The 24,325-nt window shown below is 49.8% G+C and overlaps 1 protein-coding gene across 1 annotated transcript in view; it reads left to right on the forward strand.

Annotated features, from left to right (window-relative positions):
• PPIL2 (peptidylprolyl isomerase like 2) overlaps positions 1-23,653 on the forward strand; it is a 43,653-nt gene extending 20,000 nt beyond the window's left edge. Inside the window, exons 7-20 of the mRNA XM_004386196.2 lie at positions 5,425-5,516; positions 6,575-6,664; positions 7,672-7,747; positions 8,387-8,547; positions 8,722-8,797; positions 9,441-9,547; positions 10,029-10,118; positions 10,593-10,626; positions 12,640-12,757; positions 21,848-21,904; positions 22,565-22,637; positions 22,773-22,835; positions 22,983-23,122; positions 23,521-23,653. Coding sequence (XP_004386253.1) covers positions 5,425-5,516; positions 6,575-6,664; positions 7,672-7,747; positions 8,387-8,547; positions 8,722-8,797; positions 9,441-9,547; positions 10,029-10,118; positions 10,593-10,626; positions 12,640-12,757; positions 21,848-21,904; positions 22,565-22,637; positions 22,773-22,835; positions 22,983-23,122; positions 23,521-23,617 — 1,274 coding nt within the window. The 3' untranslated portion in view covers positions 23,618-23,653. The remainder of the gene's footprint in view (positions 1-5,424; positions 5,517-6,574; positions 6,665-7,671; positions 7,748-8,386; positions 8,548-8,721; positions 8,798-9,440; positions 9,548-10,028; positions 10,119-10,592; positions 10,627-12,639; positions 12,758-21,847; positions 21,905-22,564; positions 22,638-22,772; positions 22,836-22,982; positions 23,123-23,520) is intronic.
• The last annotated feature ends 672 nt before the right edge of the window (positions 23,654-24,325 follow it).

The raw sequence follows: 24,325 nt of genomic DNA on the forward strand, positions 1-24,325 counted from the left end.
TGTTTTTCTAATGTTGAACCATCCCTGCATACCTGGTATAAATCCCACTTGATCATGGTGAATTATTTTTTTCATATGTTGCTGAATTCTATTGGCTAGAATTTTGTTGAGGATTTTTGCATCAGTGTTCATGAGGGATATTATGTCTGTAATTTTCTTTTTTTGTGGTGTCTTTACCTGGTTTTGGTGTCAGGGTTTTGCTGGCTTCATAGAATAAGTTTCGGAGTTTCCATCCTTTTCTGTGCTCTGAAATACCTTTAGTAGTAGTGGTGTTAACTCTTGTCTGAAAGTTTGGTAGAATTCTCCAGTGAAGCCATCAGGGCCAGGGCTTTTTTTGGTTGGGAGTGTTTTGTTTTGTTTTTGTTGTACTTCAGGTGAAGGTTTACAGAACAAATAGTTTCTCATTAAACAGTCAGTACACATATTGTTCTATGACATCGGTTAACAACCCCACGACATACCAACCCTCTCCCTTCTCGACCTTTGGTTGGGAGTTTTTTTAATTACCTTTTCAATCTCTTCTTTTGTTATGGGTTTATTTAGTTGTTCTACCTCTATTTGTGTTAGTTTAGGTAGGCAGTGAGTTTCTAGAAATTGGTCCATTTCCTCTAGGTTTTCAAATTTGTTAGAGTACAGTTTTTCATAGTATCCTGTTATGATTCTCTTCATTTCAGTTGGGTCTGTTGTGATATCACCCATCTCATTTCTTATACGGGTTATCTGCTTCTTCCGTTTTTCTTTTGGCAGTTTGGCCAGTGGTTTATCGATTTTGTTGATCTTTTCAAAGAACCAGCTTTTGGTCTTGTTAACTTTTTCAATTGTTTTTCTATTCTCTACTTCATTTAATTCTGCTCTAATTCTTATTATTTCCTTTCTTCTGGCGCCTGAGGGCTTGTTTTGCTGCTCTCTTTCTACTTGTTCCAGTTGTAGGGTTAATGTTTTGATTTTGGTCCTTTCTTCTTTTTGGATGTGTGCATTTATTGCTATAAACTGACCTCTGAGCGCTGCTTTTGCTGTGTCCCAAAGGTCCTGGTAGGATGTGTTTTCATTCTCGTTTGATTCTATGAATTTCTTTATTCCATCCTTAATTTTTTTGTATAACCTGGTAGTTTTTGAGCAAGGTGTTGTTCAGTTTACCATGTGTTCGATTTTTTTTCCTTGCTTTTTCTGTTGTTGATTTCTAATTTTATGGCTTTATGGTCAGAAAAGATGCTTTGTAATATTTCGATGTTTTGGATTTTGTTAAGGCTTGCTTTGTGGCCTAATACGTGGTCTGTTCTGCAGAATGTTCCATGTGCGATGGAAAAGAAAGTATACTTGGCTGCTGTTGGGTGATGTGTTTGATATATGCCTATGAGATCAAGTTGGTTGTAGCGTTTAGCTCTTCTTGTCTTTGTTGAGCTTCTTTCTGGATGTTCTGTCCTTCACCAAAAGTGGTGTGTTGAAGTCTCCTACTACTATTATGGAGCTGTCTTATCTCTCTTTTCAGTGCTCTTACAGTTTGTTTTATGTTTATTTTGGAGCCCTGTCATTGGGTGCTTAAATTTTTATTGTGGTTTTGTCCTCCTGGTGTATTGACCCTTTAATCATTATATAGTGTCCTTCCTTATATTTTGTGGTAGATTTTACTTTAAAGTTGATTTTGTCATAGATTAATATTGTCACTCTTGATCTTTTTTGAGGGTTGTTTGCTTGTATATTTTTTTCTACCCTTTGAGTTTTAGTTTGCGTGTGTCTTTACGGTGTGTCTCCTGTAGACAGCATATAGATGGATCGTGGTTTTTTTATCCAGTCTGCCACTCTCTGTCTTTTTATTGTGCATTTAGGCCATTTACATTCAGTGTAATTATTGATAGGTATGAGTTTAGTGCTGTCATTTTGATTTCTTTTTTTGTGTGTTGTTCACAGTTTCTTTGTTCCACTTAATTTTCTGTGCTGAGTCGTTTTTATTTATGTATTTTCTTTCCATCTTTCTTGTTGTTGATTTTGTGTTTGCTGAGTCTTTATATTTTTCTAGTTTCTTATTTTGATTTGTAAGATTATTAGTTTGCTTTGTGGTTACCTTAATATTTACCCCAATTTTTCTAAGTTTATACCAGTCTTTTACTTTTTAATATCGCCTTGACTTGTCTGCATATGAAAAATCTGTGTCTACATTTTTTTAGTCCCTCTTTTTTGTTTTAATGTTGTCATCTTTTACATATTGACTTCTGTTTCCCTGTTTTCAGTGTTTTAGCTTTGATTTACTTTTGTGATTTCCCTATCTGGCTTGATATCTGGTTGCTCTGTCCTGTGTTCTAGTCTTGGGTTGTTATCTGATGTTACTGATTTTCTAACTGGAGGATTCCCTTTAGTATTGTAATTTTGGTTTGGGTTTTGTAGATTCCCTAAACTTCTTTCTATCTGGAAATGCCCTGATTTTGCCATCATATTTGAGAGACAGTTTTGCTGGATTTATAATTCTTGGCTGGCAGTTTTTGTCCTCAAGGCTTTATATATGCCATCCCCATTGCCTTCTTGCCTGCGTGGTTTCTGCTGAGTAGTCCGAGCTTATTCTTATTGACTCTTCTTTGTAGATGACTTTTTGTTTATCCCTAGGTGCTCTTAAAATTCTCTCTTTATATTTGGTTTTGGCAAATTTGATTATAATATGTCTTGGTGACTGTCTTTTGGGATCTACTTTATGTGGGGTTCGATGAGCATCTTGGATAGATACCTTCTCATCTTTCACAATATCAGGGAAGTTTTCTGTCAACAAATCTTCAACAATTCTCTCTGTATATTCTGTTATTCCTCCAGTTCTGGTACTCCAATCACTCGTAGGTTATTCCACTTGATAGAGTCCCATGTAATTCTTAGGGTTTCTTCATTTTTTTAAAATCCTTTTATCTGTTTTTTCCTCAGATAAGTTGGTGTCAAGTGCTTTATCTTCAATCTCACTACTTCTGACTTCCATTACCTCAAATGACTTTCTGTTGAGTTTGTCTAATTCTGAAATTTTATTGTTAATCTTCTGGATTTCTGTTTGCTGTCTCGCTATGGATTCTTGCAGCCTGTTAAATTTGTCATTATGCTCTTCTCTAATCTTTTTAATTTCCTCTGTTGCGTGTTCTGCGTTTTGCTGAATTTCCTGAAGAGTTCTGTATATTAATCTTTTATATTCTGCCTCTAGTAATTCCAGTAAATTTTCCTCCTCTAGAAAATTTCTAGATTCTTTATTTTGGGAGCTTGCTGAAGCCATCATGGATTGCCTCTTTATGAGATTTTATACTGACTGTTGTTTCCAAGCCATCAGTAAGTTGTTATGTTTATTTATTTTATGTTCGCTTACTGTGTCCTAACTTCTTGTTTTGTTTTGAAATGCCCAAATAGGCTGCTCGTGTGAGCTAGTTTGATTATTTGCACCTTTGAAACGCTAATGTCCTGTCACCAGGTGGTTAGATCTGTTACTAGGTATGTGAGCTCAGGAGTCCGCCCATCCCTCCTGTATGGATTCAGCTCAGGTACCCAGGTAGATAGGCACCAAGTGTGTGGTGTAGGCTCTCACTTACAGTCCTAGACAGGCATGAGTGATTGGTGTAGGCACAGGCATCTGGCTGTAGCAGGGGGACACACTCTGAGCAAGGTAGGGGGCTGGTGGCCACCACCAAGTGTCCAGGAGGAAGGCATGTCCCTGTTCCCTAAGGCATGTAGGTGGCTGGGTTTTGCAGCTGGACTATGGGCATCTAATGCTGTTGGCTGTAAGGACTGGGGGGCACCTCTTTTATTCATGGGCCCCTATCGCAGGTGGCTTGGTGGCGTGGGTGAAGCCACCAGTCCTCAGGCCCCTGATGTGGATAGGTGGAGACCCTGTTTAATGGACAGAGCAGTGTCAAGTGTCAGGAACCTGCCACTTCACAGCTGAAACAGTTGACGTTAGAGTTCTGGTATATATACTGTCGTACTGCAGTAGGGAGGGCCTCTGCTACTGAGACGGGCTCACACAAGTCTATGCAGGGGGAAAGGCACTCAAAGTCCATGGATCCCTTATGCCTGTGCCTAGGCAAAGGAGATGTGCCTACCCTGGGTTCCTGGCTTAGGGGAGCTGGCAGTTTATTTTTTTTCCTGTTTGTTAATTTGTTCACTCTTCCAAGGTCAGGAGAATGGCTCTGGGCGTGTGACGGCTCCTACTTCTGGCCCAGGGGACTCGGCAATTGTTGAAGCCAGTCTGGGACCCAGTGCAGAGCAGGGAACGGGGAGGTAAATGGGAGAGAGGTTTTTCCCTAAGGGGAGTGTTTTTCATCCGCGCAGTAGGCCGCATGTAATTGGTTATCTTTCGCTGGTCAAGGGCTGCGTCTCACTGGTTCTGGGTGGCCGAGTAGACTCTCTGCCTCTGGGTCTCTCCTGGTGCGGAATATGCTTCCCAAACACAGCTGCTTGCCTGCCTCACTGCTCACCCCTGAGCTGCTCAGGCCTGAAGGGCTCAGGCTCTTGCTGGGTTAGGTCTGGCAACTCCTTACTGCTTCCAAACCATCTCTCCCTCCCCCTGCCACTCTGTCTGGTTCCTCAACTCTACCTTTGATGTTCAGGGCTCTCAGATTGTCTTATATAATTGAATCACTTGTTTTTTGGGGTCTTTGTTGTAAGAGGGTCCACCGGAAGCGTCTGACTACTCTGCCATCTTGGCCCCGCCCCCTCAAATTTTTATAATTATAATTTTTTAGAGTTTTCAGATCAGGATTTAAACGAAGTCCACATACATGCATGTGGCCGATACATCTCTAAGTCTCTTAATGTATAGAATTCTTACAGGTTTTTAATCTATAACATCTCCCCCCCCCCCTTTTTTTTTTTAATTTGTTGGGACTTAACATTTGCACAAGGTCTCTGGCTGCAGGGGCAGAAGCAGGAAGAGCAGCTAGCAGGGTTATTACTTGACCCAGTAAGGAGTGGGGAAGGTGATAGAAATAGCAGGTTCTGGTGTGTTCTGAAGGAAGAGCTGGCAGGTTTGCTGATAGGTTGACTTTGGATATGAGAGGTAGAAAGAACATTCTAGGACGAGTCCCTGGAAGGATGGACATGTGTTTTCTGAAGTGGGCAAGGCTTCAAAGAGAGGAGGCCAGAGGCGGTAATCACTCAAGGGTGGGCTGGGGGTACCCAGAGCAGACTCCTTCTAGAAAGGAGATGCAGGGATGGATTTTGCAGAATGAATAAGAGTTCACTAATGGTTGGGAGAAAGGGCTTGAGCAGCTGGCTGTCCCTCTGGCACTCTGCTCTGGGCATGTGGGCACAGGAGTTCTGCCTCGGCCTTTGCACAGACCCAGGCTGAGTTCTCATGTGCCCTGGCCCACAGCGGTTTTCATTTGGACTTGTTTTGTAATAATTCCTGGGATTCACAAAGAAACCCAAGGTGGGAGACATGAACTGACTGTGCCTTCTCCCTAGGTAAATACCACTGCCCTGTGCTGTTCACCGTGTTCACCAACAACACCCACATCGTGGCCATCAAAACGACTGGCAATGTCTATGCCTATGAGGTGGGTCTGGCCCAGAGTGTGGCACTTGTGTCAGCTGATAAGCTGCAATTCAGACATGAACCCTGAAAATTTCTCAAGCCCTCTGTGTGTGCACTGGGCTGGAGGCTGGGGTTGACAGCACAGGCACAGATGGCTTGATGCTCAGCTGAAGCTTCGCCTCATCCGGCTGTCACCTTTCAAACAGGAGAAGCAAAGGCTGCCACCCTGCAGGCTCCAGGTGGGAATTCAGCACTCTGACTGCTGGGTAGGGGCCCTGGTCCCAGGAGGGTTCTCCCCATAGTCCTCTTCAGCAAAGACACAAACCAAGCCCTGGAGAGGGATGCTGCTGAGGACAGCCCCTGGGCTGAGTAGAGAGCGCTGACCCCATGTGGAGCAAGTGCTGTCCCCCAGGAGGAGTGGACCTGGGCCTGGAATGTGAGCTGGTGCAGGGGGAGGGCAGTTGCACTTCCACACAGCACACTCCTGCCTGGGAGGGCAAGCAGGGACTGTGCAGGCACAGGGTCTAAGGGAAAACACGGAGGTGAGTGTGCACAGCAGAACGGCGGGCCCCTACATCTCAGGAAAGCCCTCTTTGTGCCCTTTTAATTCTGAGAACTGGACGTATTCAGGGTCCAGTTAGCCAGCACTGCTCTGGGACCACTTCTTGGCAGCAGCATCACAAGGGTTGGCTTAGTTTAGCCCCCCTGGCAGAGCGGGAGCTGCACTAGACTACGCTCCATGAGGAAGGCATCTCTGCTCCTTTGCCATATGTACCCATCCTGGCACCACGCCTGGTGCTCAAGAGCTGCTCCGTAAAGTTGGAAATGGTGACGAGGTGTCCTTCATGTGCCTGTTTGCTGATCTGTAAAATGTGCCTCCCAAGAGCTTCCCAGGAGAGTTTTGTGGGGCCACTGTTGTCAGTTCTTCTGAGAGGCCCATGGGGTGTGCACACATGCCTCGTCCTCTTCCTGTCCTCTCACATGGCTGCATAACAGGGCCAGCTCCCAGCCTCCCCACTTCCAGGCTGTTGTGCCGTAGTCTGGGGCGGCACCATAACCCAGGTCTCCTCCTGGCTATAGGCAGTGGAGCAGCTGAATATTAAGGCCAAGAACTTCCGGGACCTGCTGACCGATGAGCCCTTCTCCCGGCAGGACATCATCATCCTCCAGGTGTGTGTCCCTTCTATTGCAGTAGCTACTTCAGGGAGGATGACCCCTCCAAGCTCACTAGCTGCCCTGTGCTGGCTGCGCCCCACCGTCTGCTCTCAGTCACACTGGGCTTCTGTATGGCTGCTTCCTCCCATCTGGCCCACACCTGCTTCTCCTCAGACACCCTCACCCTAGCTGTGTCAGGGCCATCTCCGCCTAGAGCCTCCTCGGGGTGTTGTAATGGCCATTTGGCGGGCCTGGCCCTCCTCTGGCCTCCTTGGCAGGGGCTGGGGCGCCCTCTGTGCCCTGCATTTGGCCCAGGGTGAGCTTGTTGGGTGTCTTTTGACCATGAGTGAGTTAACCGAGGAGCACTGACTTAGGAACTCGGGCATCTGGAGGAGTGTTGGCTGGGCCGCCAGGATGGACGAGGGCCAGTGCACAGAGATGCCTAGGAGCTACAGTCCCTTCTGTGGCTCATCCTGTTCTGGTTGGCGGTCAGTCCAGGTTCTTTGCCATGGCCCTGGAATAAAGTGGGTTTACCACCCTGAGGGCCCGTGACACCTGCTGGGGTCTCTGCTTCCAGCAGCCCAGGGAGGAGGGAACGTAGGGTGTTGTGCAGGAGGCTTGGAGGTGGGGATCCATATCTACCCACTTGCCCTCAACTAAAACCCAGTTCATCCTGTGGCTACCTAACAGCAAGGGGAGCTAGTCAGCTGTGTTCCAGGAGGACACAGTTTGAGGAGCAGCTAGTAGGTGCCACCGCCTCCACCTGACCCCACCTGTCCTTCCACCACCTGCCCAGGACAGAGCCCTGCATCTGGCTCTTGGCACCCCTTTCCCCGCAAGGGAAGCCTCAGGGCAGCAGCCAGCCTCCTCTTCCCCCTTCGCCTGCCAGTATTTTGCCACCTGTGCTGGGGTCTGGCCCTCCTCCTACCCAAGCTTTGCCACCTATGCTGGGGTCTGGCCAGCAGGGGCTGCAGCAAGCAGATGCAGGGCTCACTCTGCTGTGTGTTTCCTCTCTGCTGTAGGATCCCACCAATTTGGACAAATTTAACGTCTCCAACTTCTTTCACGTGAAGAACAACATGAAAATGACAGACCCCGGTACGTATAGATTGGAGCTGAGCTGGGTGACAGGTTTGACCCTGGTGGCCAGAGCACTGAGGGCCCCATCAGGCTTGGATGGCCCCAGCTTTGCAGAATGGGATTCAGCTCTCATTGCTGAAGTTGGCTGGGTTGCCCTGGCTAAACCTTCCTGTCAGGGGGTCTGACATGACATGGGGCAGCTAGTCCTCACAGGGCCAGAGGGACCTAGCGGGTGGGGTATGTGAAGCCCTCAGCACCAAGCAGGATGCATACCTCTCCTGAGTGGGCAGGGGTGGGCATTCTGCATCTGGGAAGACCCCAGCCACTTATCATTTTAAATGAGAATGACTCTTCAAGTTACAAAAGCAAAGCATACTGTAGAAAGATTGAAACACACAGATAAATACAAATAGAAAATACAGGTCACCCCCACTCCCACCCCATGCAGCCTCGAGTACCTGCCCTCCGCAGCTGCGGCGGGTGAGGTCTCTACAGCAGGAGTACAGCTGTGAGGGGCCCTCCCGGGGCAGGGCAGCCCCCGGTAGCCCACCCACGTGTCAGCTGTTGGATTGGCTCTGGCCTTCTGTCCCTGTCACATGCCTCTGGGTGAGTTCCTTGGGGATCGGCTGCTCAGGGCCACTCTGCGCTCCTTTGTAGATGAAGAAAAGGCCAAACAGGACCCATCTTACTACCTGAAAAACACGAACGCAGAGACCCGGGAGACCCTGCAGGAGCTCTACAAGGAGTTCAAAGGGGATGAGGTTCTGGCGGCCACCATGAAGGCCCCTGAGAAGAAGAAAGTGGACAAGCTGAATGCCGTGAGTCGGCCGAGGAGCCTCAGGAGTGGGGTGCTGGGGAGGTGATCAGGGAAGCCTTCCTGGAGGAGGCACCGAGCCCTCCTGAGCATCAGGAACAGCATGCGCTGAGGGGCTGGACACCCTCCTGGGGGCTGGCTCCTGGGTTGCTGATTTGCAGTTGGGCTATCTCTGCAGGCTCACTATTCCACTGGGAAGGTCAGTGCTTCCTTCACCTCCACCGCCATGGCTCCGGAGACGACACATGAAGCAGGTAGCTGCCCTGTGCTCTGCAGAATCCCTGGCTGTGCAATGTAGCAGGGCGTGAGAGCAGAGGGCAAGCACTTTCCTCCTTCCCCAGCACCTGCTGTCATGCCAGCTGGCACCCCACGGTGGCCATGCCTCTTTGAACATGGGCTTTCTATCTGGGGAGGCCTGGAGCCAGGAAGCCCTCTCCCTGTTTTGTTCTGCCTGTGGGGGCCTCCCTGACACAGGCTCCAGCCTAGGCCTCTCGGGGCCCCTACCTTGAGTTCGCATCACTGCACATGATCTGCCCAGGCGGCCCTTGGCCTCATCCCCAAGCACCCTTCTTCCTGTGTTCCTTGTTGTCTGAGCTCTAAGCCCTCCTACCCCTACATCCCCTCCACCCCCATTTCTAGGCTTTCCCAGAAGCCACTTTACCTGCTGAGCCCACTGTGCGCATGGGTTCTCCCTGTCATGCCCCATGCTGCCCACCTGAGCCAGGGCCAGGCGGACCCTTGTGCTCCCACCCTGGGCTCTCCCCAAGCTGGACCCCTTCCCAGGCTAGATGCCAGCCAGTTCCGAACTTGTTTGTCAGAGGCCTGGACCCCGGGCCATGTGGTGGGGCTTCCCAAGGGTGACAAGCGGCTGGGGGAGCTTAGGTCCTCCGTTTGTAGCTGCCGTCGATGAAGATGTCCTGCGCCACCAGTTTGTAAAGAAGAAGGGCTACGTGCGGCTCCACACCAACAGAGGCGACCTCAACCTGGAGCTGCACTGCGACCTGGTGAGTGTGAGGCTGGCCTGGCGGGGCTGGGTAGGCCGGGTGCCCCAGGGAGGGCAAGCCACGGCCCACTCCTGCCTACTCTGAGGGCTCTCTGTGGTCATCTGGCAGCCACATTGTCAGTATGGAGCTGAAGTGTGTGCTTGTAGAACATTCTGCCTGTCTAGATCAGGAAAGTGTGCTGGCCTCCCCTGACCCCCAGCAGCCCTGTTTGTAGTTTGGGGCATTTCCTGTGGACCTTTCCTGGGTAGGTGCACGCACACAGTGTGTAGTCCTGTGGCTGCACTCTGGTGCCTCCTCCCAGTGCTCCACGTGCTCCTTTGTTGTTGAGCTCCTGCCCATCTTTGTCTGGTGGGACTGGCCAAGGTCTGGGCTCTGAGGGCTGTCAGTGACCGTCTTCGGCCTCGTGATGAGGGCCAGGTGACACTTGGAGCCTCTCTCCGACTGCTGCGTGCCTCACAGCAGCATCTGGGCTGTTTTGCAGACGCCAAAGACCTGTGAAAACTTCATCAGGCTCTGCAAGAAGCACTACTACGATGGCACCATCTTCCACAGGTCCATCAGGAACTTTGTGGTGAGTGGTGCAGGTCGGCATGGCTGCAGACATGCTCGGGGCATAGAGTGAGCTGGGCTGGCTCTTCCCCACCCCCTCCAGGGGCACCCGGGCCAGGCCACTCTGCCAGGGCAAGGCCTGGAGGTCTGCTCAGCGAGGTGCCTAGGAGGGGCCTGTCCTCACCAAGAGCACGTTGGGCCTGTTGGACATGTAGGACACTGGTTCAGTCAAACCAGGAGGTGGCATGAATGCAGATGCCATGGCTGAGGGGTGGGCAGCCTTGAGGGGTGGGGTGCTGGGTGGTGGGTAGCCCTGAGGGGCGGGGGTGCTGAGCGGTTAGTGGTTTCTGGGGTGGGGGTTCGGCAGCTGGAAGCCCCCAGGAAGGGAGTGGAGAGCGGGGTTTGCCTTGTCGAGGGGCAGCCCCAGGGCGTAATGGGGGGTCAGGTGTCTCTGTGGCAGGTGGAGCTTGCTCACTGGCGTTTGTTCTTCCCACAGATCCAAGGGGGCGACCCCACTGGCACTGGCACGGGTAGGTCTTGGTGTTGACCCTCCTCCCTGGGCAACTCTGGCTGCTCCATCCAGCACAGGGGAGCAGGGCGAGGTGTACAGTGCAACCTTGGTATGGAATGGATCAGAGTCAGACACAGCCTAGCCACGAGCTGAGCCCCTAGGCACAACCCCCAGGCCTCTCATGTAGCACAGGGGGTTGAGGAGGGGGGATGGGGTATGTCAGTGGTCTACTCCACAGAGGTCAGGTCCCTTCAGTCCAGGTCCTTCCCCATCAGTGGCTGTGCAGGCGGAGCGGGCATGGTTCTAGGAAGGCAATGCGTGTGGACCCTGAGCCAGTCTGGCCTACCAGGCCCACCCCAGCTGTACTCCTGTAGGGCTTGGGTGCCAGGGTCCCCCCAGGCCTACAAGCTCTTGCCAGGAATGCCTGAAGAACTCCAGTATCCTGCTGCCGTCTAAATGCCGGCCCCCAGGTGAGGTGCGTGGATGCATGCCGTGTGACAGAGGAGGAGCCTGAGGCCCAGGGAGAGGCAGGGCCCTGTCTGTAGCCAACCAGCTGACAGCAGAGGAGCCAGGCTGCAGGGCAGCCACAGGGCTGCCACCACCATCCAGGGCACAGTACCACCCGACGGGGCTCAAGGGAGCCAACCAGGGAGGCTAGACCCCAAAGCCAGACCCTGCTGGTCCCCCATGGCTTCCCAAAGCCCACCTCAGCTTGTCAGCTGCTTGGCCCAGGCCCATTCCTGTGCCCCCATGTGAGTGATAATGCCCTGCGGCTGTGACCCTTTTAAGTCCTGTCCTCAGGGCTGGTCCCCACACAAGGATGCTCCCCCACACGGGCTGAGGGGGTTTGTGACAGGGTGCCACGGGCACTGGAGGCCCTCCAAGTGCTCTTGCCCGTGCTTGCCTAGCTGATGCCTGGTGCTCCATGGGGCTAAGCACAGAGTTCTGGAGCTGTGCTGCCTCCTGTGGGTCTGATCTCCACTAGGGACTCGATCATTCTCCCCCGCCCCCCGAGTTCCCTGGGGACAGGTGCCAATGTTAAACAGAATTCTAGGAAACCAAAAGCCATGTGTTTGGAATGTGACAGAAGCATGTGGGCTGCTCTTGAGCTCCCTCCTTCTTAGCTCTACTGTTTCTTAAGCCCTTACAAGGGAGGTGCTCTTAAGACAAATGTAAAGTTTCTTAAAAACGCTAAAAAATGAACAAATTCCCAAAAAGCACTGAAATGGACATGAGCCATTTCCGTTTAGGGATGAGCCAGTCATCTGAAGGGAACTTGTTAAGGGGGCAGCTGGCAGGCAGGTGGTGGGCTGGGCACAGTGAGCTTGCCCGCTGTTCTAGTTATCTGGTGCTGCTATAACAGAAATACCACAGTGGGTGGCTTTGACAAACAGAAATTTATTTTGTCACAGTTTAGGAGGCCAAAAGTGCTGGGTCTGGGAGAATGCTTTCTGTCTCTGTCAGCTCTGGGGGAAGGTCCTTGTCTCTTCAGCTTCTGCTTCCTGGTTCCTTAGAGATCTCCATGTGGCTTGGCGTCTGTCTTCCCCCATCTCTGCCTCCTCTGCTTGCTTGTTTTAACCTTTTTTATATGTCAAAAGATAATTGACTTAAAACACACCCTGCACTCATCCTGTCTCAGTAACATAACAAAGACAACCCATTCCCAAATGGGGCATAACCACAGGCATAAAACCAAAAACCAAACCCATTGCTGTCGACTCCTAGCAACCCTACAGAACAGAGTAGAACTGCCCCATGGAGTTTCCAAGGAGCACGTGGTGGATTCAAACTCCTGACCTTTTGGTTAGCAGACGTAGCTCTTAACCACTATGCCACCAGGGTTGGGTTAGGATTGACGACACAGATTTTTGAGAGACGCGATTCAATCCATAACACCTGCCCCCCTTGCAGCATGCCTGGCATGAGGTGGACACCCAGCCTGTGGAGGGGTTGCCTGAGAAGGCCTTCCAAGAGGCCCCCTCTTCGTGTCTTCGGGGATGCCTGGTGCCAACCTGCTGCGTTTTTTTTCCAGGTGGAGAGTCATTCTGGGGAAAGCCTTTCAAAGACGAGTTCCGGCCCAACCTCTCACACACGGGCCGGGGCATCCTTAGCATGGCCAACTCGGGGCCCAACAGCAACAAGTCTCAGTTGTGAGTGGCACGGTGGGCTAGTGGGCGGGGTGGGGAGGGTGGTCCCAAGGCCCTGCAGCTCTGCCCTAGAGGTTGTGCTCCTCTTGAGTCAAATTTAGAACGCGTGCAGCATACCCAGGAAGACTCCCACACGCTCGTGACACACCCAGATGCTGCCACGTGTGCTGAGCATGTGCACCTGCGTTTGAAAGGGGGACCCCAGAATAGTCCACAGACAGTACTATGCATTGTGATGTGTGCTTATGAAAGAATAACCAAAAAAACCAGTTGCTGTAGAGCTGACTCCAGTTCACGGCGACCTCATGTGTGTCAGGAGTAGAACTGTGCTCCATAGAGTTTTTGGTGGCTGATTTTTCAGAAGTTAATTGCCAAGCCTTTCTTCTAAAGTGTCTCTGGGTGGACTTGAACCTCCAACCTCCTGCTTGGCAGCCAAGTGCATTCACCATTTGCACCACCCAGGGACGCCTATGAAAAACTAAAATCCCGTTGCCGTTGAGTAGATTCTGACTCACAGTGACTGTATGTCGGAGTAGAACTGCCCCGTACGGTTTCCAAGACTGTAATCTTTATGGAAGCAGACTGCCACATCTTTCTCCTGCAAAGCAGCTGGTGGGTTCGAACCACCAACCTTTTGGTTAGCGGCGGAGCGCTTAACCACTGTGCCACCAGGACTCCTTATGAAAGACCAAAGTCAGTAATTACTAGGGAGATTCACAGAGGCTTCTTGGAGAAGGTGGCTGATGTGTGTGTATGGGGGAGGAGACCACACACGGAGAGTTTCACGTTTCACACACTGAACGTAGTAGACCCATGTTATGGGAGGTTGTGTGCTGGGGGCAGACTGGCAGGAGAGGGTGCCAGCGGGGGTGCTGTGGAAAAGGTCTCGATTTTATTCTTAGTGCCTAAATACAGAAGGGCTTCAAGGGAAAAGACGAGTGTTTTCAAAGAATTGTGTTCTCAGAGGCTCTAGCTGCTGCGTGGAGTGGATGTGTAGACGGGGGTGGCAGGGGCAGATGGTGGAGGTGGGGTGGGGGGATGGCAGGACAGGCGGTGGTGCTCGGGTTGAGTGAGGGCAGGCAGGTGGGAGGCGTGGGCAGCTTCAACCTGTGGACAGTTGACTGTGGGGGCAGGGCCAGGGTCAGCCGGCTGGGTGTGGTGCCATTTATGGAGATGGGAAGACTGGGGAAGAGGGGACCAAAGCTTTTTTTTTAATAGTGTCTTCCGTGAAACTTTACATGGCAAATTAGGTTCTCATTTTACAATTTCTACACAAATTGTCCAGTGATATTACATTTTTCACAATGTGTCATCTTTAATTGCGTTCTGGTTGTTCCATTTCTAGTACTCTAGTTTCACCGCCCTCTTATCTTCTCATCTTTGCTTTAGAGTAATTGTTGGCCATTTGATCTCATATAGATGGTTTTTTAATGGAACACTGTACTCATGGATAATACCCTTTACTGTGTGTGCCAATCTGTTATTTCGCTAAAAGGTGACCTGAGGGGTTAGTTTCAGTTCAGAGTTTAAAAGAGTATCTCAGGACAATAGTCTCAGGGAGTCCTCTAGTCTCAACTGGTCCAGTTAGTCTGGACTTTTTAAGAATTTGAGTTCTTGTCCGCGTTTTTCTCCTGTTCTGATGGAGTCCATCTGTTGTGGCCCTGATCAGAACGGTTGGTAGTGGTAGCCAGGCACCATCTAGTTCTTCTGGCCTCAGTAGAAGAGGCTGTTGCTTATATAGGCTATTAGCCCTATAGACTAGTTTCTTCACTGAGACTTTGGTTTCCTTCTTACTTTTTCACTTCTGACGAATAGGTACCAATAATTGTATCTTAGACAGCTGCTGTCTTAGGTATCTAGTGCTGCTATAACAGAAATACCACAAGTGGGTGGCTTTAACGAAGAGAAATTTATTCTCTCACAGCCTAGTAGGCTACAAGTCTGAATTCAGGGCATCAGTTCCAGGGGAAGGCTTTCTTTCTTTGTCAGCTCTGGAGGAAGGTCCTTGTCATCAGTCTTCCTCTGGTCTAGGAGCTTCTCTGCACAGGAACCTTGGGTCCAAAGGACATGCTTTGCTTCTGGCGCTGCTTTCTTGGTGATATGAGATCCCCCTGTCTCTCTGCTCACTTCTTTCTTTTATATCTCAAAAGAGATTGGCTTAAAACATAATCTAATCTTGTAGATTGAGTCTTGCCTCATTAACATAACTGCCGCTAATCCCATCTCATCACATCACAGAGTTGGGATTTACAACATACAGGAAAATCACATCAGATGACAAAACGGTGGACAGTTCACACAGTACTGGGAATCACGGCCTAGCCAAGTTGACAGGTATTTTTGGGGGACACAATTCAATCTATGACAGCTGCTCACATGCTTTTAAGATCCCAGACACTACTTACCAAACTAGAATGCAGAACATGAATTTTGTGGTGCCAGTCAACTGAGTTGTCCCATGAGAATAATTTCCTAAGCTCTAAAACCCAGAAAACCAGTCTCTCAACATGTTTGGTTACCAAGAACTCTGTCTTGAACACTGACCTGTCAGGAGCTGTGAAACATCCACCTAGAGCTGTCCCAGTGGGTGGATGTTCTGACCTAGGAGAGTGAGGATGGGCTCAAAGCAAAGATCTGAGCGTCCCTGGTGTCCAGGGGCCATGCAGCCCCCAAGACAGGGCATGGGGGGAGAGTGCAGGACAGGCTGGCTGAGGAGGGGCAGTATTCTTGGGTCTGAGAGGCTGCGGGAGGGGAGAGTATTTCCTGAAGCGGCAAGGGCGGAACATGACGCATGCGAGGATCAGGGAAGGAAGATGGGCTTGGGCAACTTGTAGGTGTTGTTGACGGCACTGAGAACAGTTTTGGGGACAGTGGGATCAAGGGGATGAAGGTGTCCTTGGAGAGGGTCTTGTGGTTCATGGGAGGGTCTTGCTTATTTTTAAGATGCTGTGGGCCCCGGGACAAGTTTCTTTGCTGCTGTAAGGCAGTAGGTTAACGGAGACATGAACCAAGGAGGAAAGTTTGGGAAAGAGGAGTGGGTGGGGCCCAGGATGTCCAAGATGGAGGTTTAGGGGAAGATGAGAGGCAGCAATTGGGAGTAAGGCTGAGGCAGCGTGAGCAGGTTTGAGGATAAAGAAGTGGAGTCTGATGGAGGTGGTGCCAGCATCCTGGAATGTCCACTTGCATTGTGCAGCCCCCTCCCCGCCGCAGCACCCTCTGTCTCTCGAAGGTTTTGTGGGAAGCTATGGCAGGCTCCCCCAGGGCTGGAGTGTGCCTGGTATCTGTGTGAGCACAACAGTTTGTACATTTTATGTTTGATGGACATCATTCTAGTCTTTAACTGTGATGAATAGTGCTTGTGTCTGAGAACAGATCCAAAGGTTAAACATGTAGGAGATTTACTGGGGGCAACGCCTGTGGAGGTGAGGGGGAGGGAACAGGAGTGGGTGACGATGCCTTCAGACCACAGTGCAGGGCTGACCCCGGGAGAGGAGAACGGGAGGAGAAAGGCTCAGCCAGGCCCAGCCAGGAGGAAGCCCCACGGACAGGAATAGCCTGTCCCACCTTACTGCATTGGTTACAGCTGTGAGGGGAGCATGGCCTGCATGTCCACCGGGTGGGCAGGGAGCACATGTGAGCTGGCTGCCCCAGCACCACTGTCCTCCCGGCCGTGGGCGGTTTGTGAGGAGGAGTGTTGGTCCTGAGGGCACTTAAGATTTTCTAGTGTCCAGCCCTCCTGTGTGCTGTAGCGTCAGACAGTGCACTGCAGCTAACCTCTGTTACGGTACATTTTTGTAAATTCACTAGGTTTGGTTTGTTAAGCACTTTTATTTAAGAGTTAGGTGTCTGTTCATAAGTGAAATGGGCCTCTCTTTTCTTTCTTATATTCTCCGTGTATGGTTTTGATATCACATTATATTAGCAGTGTGGGGTGATTTCTTTTTTGAACGTATGATAGAACTCACCTATAAAATCTTCTGTTTGGTGGAGGTATGTATGTGCGGGCAGATTAACTACTATCCTCATGATTTTCGGTCTAGTCAAGTTTTCTGTTTTTTTCTCGGTCAGCCTTAGTACATTTCTCCTCTATGATCTTATCTGTTCCATTTTCTTTTTATTAAGCGGTTTGTTTTTTGTTTTTTAGAGTTTTGTTTTTAAGAATATAATGAGTGACAGATGGCAGTTACATGAAACAATCTGAACAAAGGTGCTTGTAAACATAAACAAAAACATTTTTCGCATAGGTAAAACTGTTGATGTCATATCCAAATCATATGGCCCACAGTTTCATTAAGATTACTGGATTTTCTATACTAGAGGATGAACATGTGACCTTTCTGTCCCAGCTTCCCCTGTTCTTTTTTTCTTTTTAATTATTTTTTTTATTGTGGTTTAAATGAAAGTTTACAGTTTAGGTTAGTCTCTCATACAAAAATTTATACACACACCGCTATGTGACCCTAGTTGCTCTCCCCATACTGTGACAGCACACTCCTCCCTTCCACCCCAGATTTCCTGTGTCTGTTCAACCAGCTCCTGTCCCTTTCTGCCTTCTCATCTCACCTCTGGAGAGGAGCTGCCCATTTAGACTCGTGTTATTTACTTGAGCTAAGAAGCACACTCTTCATGAGTATCATTTTATGTCTTATAGTCCAGTCTAATCTTTGTCTGAAGAGTTGGCTTCGGGAATGGTTTTAGTTTTGGGGTAACAGAGTCTGGGGGCCATGTCTTCCAGGGTCCCTCCAGTCTCAGACTATTAAGTCTGGTGTTTTTACTAGAATTTGAGTTCTGCACCCCACTTTCCTCCTGCTCTGTCAGGGACTCTATGTTGTCTTCCCTGTCAGTAAGGTCATTGGTGGTAGCCGGGCACCATCTAGTTCTTCTGGTCTCAGGCTGATGGAGTCTCTGGTTTATGCGGCCCTTTTCTCTTGGGCTAATATTTTCCTTGTCTTTGGTGTTCTTCATTCTCGTTTGCTCCAGGTAGGTTGGGACCAACTGATGCATCTTAGATAGCTGCTCACTAGCTTTTAAGACTCCAGATGCCACTCACGAAAGTAGGATGCAGAACATTTTCTTAATAAACTTTGTTATGCCAGTTGACCTAGATGTCCTCTGAAACCACGGTCCCCAGACGCTCACCCCTGCTACTCTGTCCCGCGAAGTGTTTGGTTGTGTCTTAGCTTTTGGTTTAGTCCAGTTGTGCTGACTTCCCCTGTAATGTGTGTTGTCCTTCCCTTCACCTAAGATAATTCTTGTCTACTGTCTAGTTAGTGAATACCCCTCTCCCTCCCTCCCCACTCTCGTAACCATCTTGAGTTCTTATAATTGTGGTCTTATGCAATACTTGTCCTTTTGCGACTGACTAAATTCACTCAGCATAATGCCTTCCAGATTCATCCCCGTTATGAGATGTTTCACGGATTCATCGTTATTCTTTATCATTGCATAGTATTCCATTATGTGACTATACCATAATCTGTTTATCCATTTGTCCGTTGATGGGCACCTAGGTTGTTTCCATCTTTTTGCTGTTGTGAACAGTGCTGCAGTGAACATTGGTGTGCATATATCTATTTGTGTGACGGCTCTTATTTCTCTAGGATATACTCCAAGGAGTAGGATTGCTGAATCTTATGGTACTTGTATTTCTAGATTTTAAGGAAGTGCCAAATCAATTTCCAAAGTGGTTGTACCATTTTACATTCCCACCAACAGTGTATAAGTGTTCTAGTCTCTCCACAACCTCTCCAACATTATTATTTTGTGTTTTCTGGATTAATGCTAGCCTTGTTCGGGTGAGATGGTATCTCATTGTAGTTTTGATTTGCATTTCTCTAATGGCTAATGATTGTGAGCATTTCCTCATGTATCTGGTAGCCACCTGAATATCTTCTTTGGTGAAGTGCTTGTTCATATCCTTTGCCCATTTTTTAACTGGGTTATTTGTCTTTTTGTTGTTGACGTTTTGCAGTATCTTGTAGATTTTAGAGAGAAAACCCTGATCTGGTATGTTGTAGCCAAAAAATTTTTTCCCAGTCTGTAGGTTGTCTTTTTACCCTTTTGGTGAAGTCTTTTGATGAGCATAAGTGTTTGATTTTTAGGAGCTATCTAGTTTCTAGTTATCTAGTTTCTCTTCTGGTGTTTGTGCATTGTTAGTAATGTTTTGTACTCTGTTTATGCCATATATTAGGGCTCTTAGCATTGTCCCTATTTTTTCTTCTATGATCGTTATCGTTTTAGATTTTATATTTAGGTCTTTGATCCATTTTGAGTCAGTTTTTGTGCATGGTGTGAGGTATGGGTCTTGTTTCAATTTTTTACAGATGGATATCCAGTTATGCCAGCACCATTTGTTAAAGAGACTGTCTTTTCCCCATTTAACGGACTTTGGGCCTTTGTCAAATATCAGCTGCTCATAGGTTGATGAATTCATGTCTGGATTCTCAATGCTGTTCCATTGATCTATGTATCTGTTGTTGTACCAGTACCAGGCTGTTCTGACTACTGTGGCAGTAGAATAGGTTCTAAAATCAGGTAGTGTGAGGCCTCCGACTTTTTTCTCCTTCAGTACTGCGTTACTTATCCAGGGCCTCTTCCCTTTCCAAATGAAGTTGGTGATTTGTTTCTCTATCTCATTAAAAAATGCTGTTGAAATTTGGATTGGGATTGCATTGTATCTGTGGATCGCTTTGGGTAGAATTGACATTTTCACAATGTTGAGTCTTCCTACCCATGAGCAAGGTATATTTTTCCACTTATGTAGGTCTCTTTCAGTTTCTTGCAGTAATGTCTTGTAGTTTTCTTTGTATAGGTCTTTTCCGTCTCTGGTTAGATTTATTCTTAAGTATTTTATGTTCTTGGGAGGTATTGTAAATGGTATTGATTTGGTGATTTCCTGTTCGAAGTTCTCTTTGTTGTAGAGGAATCCAGCTGAGTTTTGTATGTTTATCTTGTATCCTGATACTTTGCTAAAATCTATTAGTTCCAGTAGTTTTCTTGTGGATTCTTTGGAGTTTTCTGTGGATAAGATCATATCATCTGCAAATAGCAATACTTTTACTTCTTCCCTACCAATTTGGATGCCCTTAATTTCTCTTTCTAGCCTAGTTGCTCTGGCTAGGACCTCTAGCACAATGTTGAGTAAGAGTGGTGATAAAGGGCATCCGGTTTGTATTTTTTTAAGACTACGTAGATTAGTTATCTGTGTTCCAAATATTGAAATTTAATTGGAAAGATGCCATATACTATTTTTTAAATATTATGTATTAAAATATATCTAATAGTTTGAGTTTTCAGTTGTATTTAAGAATCTTCCCCTACCTTGATTGTACATGTGGTCTCCTGGAATTTTTGGAAGATCTAGATTTCTGTATTACATGTTTATCCATTATTTTTGCATATGATGTAAGCAAAGCGTTTTTATTTTCTTCCAGATGGATAGCCATTTGTGCTATCATCACTTACAGAATAAGCCATTTTTTTCTTCATTGAATTTTGGCCTTGCCATTGACTAACACAAGTTATCAGATTGTGGAATCAGAGGGCTTTCCGTGGTCGAGCATTAACACAGGTGGGGGCGCTGGCCCCCTTCCACATGGCCATGTGCTTTCTGACTAGTTAGGACTCAGCAGGCACAGGCACAGGTGAGGGGCGCCAGCTTCTCCTCCCATGGCCATGTGCTCTCTGACCAGTTAGGACCCAGTGGGCATAGGCACAGGTGAGGAGCGCTGCTCCCCCCCAACCCATGGCCGCCCCCACCCATGGCCGTGTACTCTGACCAGTTAGGACCCAGCAGGCACAGGCACAGGTGAGGGTTGCCAGCTCCCCCATCACATGGCCATGTGCTGTCTGTCCCAGAGTGATGGGTGATGTGTGCAGACCGCCTCCCAAAGCGGAGAGCTTTATTCTATACCCCACATGGTCACCTGTCTTGGGGGACAGTTTGCAGGATTTTTCCCCCGTTTCCAGTTCTAGGTGGTTATTGCTTGCATCATTTAGCCCATTATCAAATTCTCTTATAATTCAAACAGCTTTTATTAGAGTTCCTTGGTTTTCTAGATAGTGCAGCTCATCAGTGAGATGGCATTGTCTCCTCTTTTCTCGTGCTCCACCATCACATCCTGGGGCCACATTGGGTCACAGGAGGTGGCATCCTGCTGCTGTCTGAGGAAGTACTACTTTGCTACCTGAAAACATTTGTTGTTGGGCCTGTTTTTTTAGGAGAAGTTGCTGGGTTTTCAGATGCTTTTTTAGCATCTGTCAGTGTGAATGTCTGCTTTTTCCTCCCTTGGATTTGTGTATGTAGCCACTGGATTGACTACATTTTCTGGTTTTGTAGCACAGTGGGCTTCCTGGACTGACCCCTGGTGGGTCACTCCTGCACAGCTGGGTTCTTGCTCTGGTTTTTAAAATCCAGCCACTGTCTTCATATGGAAGCTGGGTCTTAGTGTTTGTGCTAGCTTTATTCAGTTTTAGAGTTATGCTGCCTGCATGCAGTGATTGGGGGCTGGTCATCTTTGTCTTCAGATGATGGGGGAGAGTTTAAATTACGCTGGCGCTAATTGCTTGTTGAAACTTAGAGAGAACTCAGCCTAGAAGCCCTCTCTGGTCCAGGACAGCTCTCGTCTCCTGTCAGTCTTTCATGATGATTCTTTAGTCAAGGGTTCACTTAGTTCAGCTGGATAATTTTTATTTTGCCAGAATTTGATCCACTCATCTCCAGGCTTTTCCTGTTTCCTGCAGCCTGTGCCAGACAAGCTTGGGTGATCAGCTGCTGCCCCCGGGCTCTGGGCATGGGGTACAGCTGGCAGGGTGGGCTGCGGCCAGGGGAGGGAGGGCCTAGACACACAGCACCTCCCATTGCTTGCTTCCCTTGGGGCCACGCTAATCTTTCTCCTGGCACACTGAGGCCTGGGGTACCTGGCAGCCTTGGCTGGTGGCCTGCCCTGGGCAGAGCAGGGGCTGGAAGCCACACACACAAGCATCCCCCTGCATAAGCTCTGGGTTCTAGAGTGAGCTCTGGGCTGTGGGAGGACCCAGGCAGGCTGGTCAGGGTCCCATGTACTTCCTCACCCTGTCGCCTCCTCTCCTCAGCTTCATCACCTTCCGCTCCTGTGCCTACCTGGACAAGAAGCACACCATCTTCGGACGGTAAGAGAAGCTGCATGGTGCCTGGACCATCAGCAGGGCAGCAGCTTGGAGGGCCTTCTCCCTGGCGGCTCTCCCCACTGCCTTCCCGAGTGGAGCCTCATGCCCATTCTGTCCTAGTTATTGTCACTTTGTATGAAGGCTGTAGCTGTGGCAGTAGGAGTTTGGGGCATCTGCTAGGGGGAGGCTGGTTCTCCGAGACTCAGGTCCAGCCCTTTTTGGCCAATTGCTCTTGGTGGCCAGCCTTCCTTCTCCCCTGGGCCCTCTTTCTGATGGTACTACACCCTGTATTTTTCTTCTAGTCCAGGGATTAGCAGAATTTTTCTGTAAAGGGCCAGATGGGCCCTCTGGTCACTGTCACAGCTACTTAACTCTGCTGTTATAGCATGGAAGCAGCCAGATGGCGTGTAAACAAATGGGGGTGGCTTTGTACAGATAAAACTATTTACAAAAACACGGGAGACTTGGCCTGTGGGCCCCAGCTTGCTGGCTCCTCCTCTCCCTGCTCACAGCCCAGCTGCTGACGGTGGGGCTGTCATGCCACCCTGTCCCAGCCCAGCCCTGCCCGTCCGACTTTGTCACCCATGTGAGGCGCCTCTTCCTGGAATGCCTTGGGAACTGGTCTGGGGGTGCCTGATGAGACCTGCCTCCTCCCTCCTGCAGGGTCGTTGGGGGCTTCGACACACTGACAGCCATGGAGAACGTGGAGAGTGACCCCAAAACTGACCGCCCTAAGGTATGTGCTTGGGGAGGACCAAGGGGCCGTCCTGTTCCCTCCTGGCTGCAGCCTCGGGCCTGCGCCCCTGAGGGAGGAGGTGGAGGAGCCTTGGCCCTGACCACTCCCCTCTCCCTCCCCTCACTCTGTCACCAGGAAGAGATCCACATCGAGTCCACCACAGTGTTCGTAGACCCCTATGAGGAGGCTGACGCTCAGGTGAGGGGTGCAGGGCTGCCACTTTTGGGGGGAGCATGGGTGAGTCCTCCTCATGGGTGGGCACACATACCTGTGAGTCCAGGTTCTGTATGAGGAGGTACTGTCCAGTCCTGGTGCCCTGACCCAGCCATGCCCTGCTCGCCACAGATTGCTGAAGAGCGCAAGAAGACACAGCTGAAAGAGGAGGCCCTGGAGACCACCGTGAAGACGAACCAGCCCCAGCTGGGGAGCCCAGGCCCCCAAGCTTACCGCCAGGGGGTGGGCAAGTACATCAGCCCTGCAGCCACGTGAGTGGGTCTGGGGACCAGTGTCTTGGGTGTATCCTTCCACCAGTGTTCCCGATACCCCCAAGTCTGACCCAGTCAGTGGGGAGGAAGCAGCATCAGGTCTGAGCTTGGTGTCAGGGTCACCGCAGGCAAGTCTCACCTCAGGCAGGCAGGCTCAACACAGGTGGGCTCACTGTAGGCAGGGGTGTTGCACCATGGAGGTCTGTGTGGAGGTGAGGAGGCAGGTGAGCTTGGGAAGCAGGAGCAGGGCTGAATGGGGTGTGCAGGTGAGTCTGTGTGTGGACACATACCGTGCCCGCTGCCTCCAAGGGGGCCGAGTGAGGGGGCCAGAGGGATGGATGTGGTGTCCAGCTTGGGGCTTGGGAACCTGGATGGCAGTCTGGCTCTTGTCCTTACAGGAAACGAGCAGCAGAGGAAGAGCCATCCACTAGCACTGCCACCCCCACAGCTAAGAAGAGGCCCAGCCGAGGTTTTGGAGACTTCAGCTCCTGGTAGCCAACCCAGAGCTCCTGCATTCTGAAGGCTGCCTTCCCACAGAGATGCAATAAAGCTTTTGCCTATTGCCTGTATCCCCTCTGCTGAGAGCCACTCAGGCCCCAGGAGCCCAGCCTCCCCACCCCCCACCCGTGCAGACTGCTGGCTGTCTCTCATCGGCAGGCATAGACCCTCACCTGGCAGGGGTGGGGGCCAGTTTTCTTCCCATCCTGTTGTCATCTCAGGGCTGGCTTGTTTACCAAGTCAGTTCCCAGGCCAGCGCATCACCTGGGAACTTGTTAAAGATAGATTCTCAGACTCCAGAATTCAGAATCTGAGCTCTTGGGCCAGCCTGGCCTCTGTAAGCAGCCCTCTGTGCTTCTAGTAGCGGTGCAGTTGAGAACCTGGATGAGACCCCTTGGCATGCCTCTCAGAACCTGCTTCCGCCCCTGTTTATCTGGCTCACCGAGGCTACTGCCCCCAGCAGTGACTACCGGCCCATGCCGCCATGGCCACCCCTCCTCCCTTCATGCCTCATCTGTCCAGTTGGAGCCTGTGCTCCTCTGTGCACAGCCCCACTCCGCCTGAGTCGCAAGATCCAGCCCCTGGGTATAGCCCTCCCGCTTCCACTGTTCACAACTGTTTCTGGAGGAAGATGGGGCCGGGCCCCAGGGAGTTGGCATGACTGTACTTCTGACACCACCCCATATACACTCAGCTGTCCCTCAG

Source organism: Trichechus manatus, unplaced genomic scaffold (genome assembly GCF_000243295.1).
Source record: "Trichechus manatus latirostris isolate Lorelei unplaced genomic scaffold, TriManLat1.0 scaffold00157, whole genome shotgun sequence".
NCBI classification, from domain to species: domain Eukaryota; kingdom Metazoa; phylum Chordata; class Mammalia; order Sirenia; family Trichechidae; genus Trichechus; species Trichechus manatus.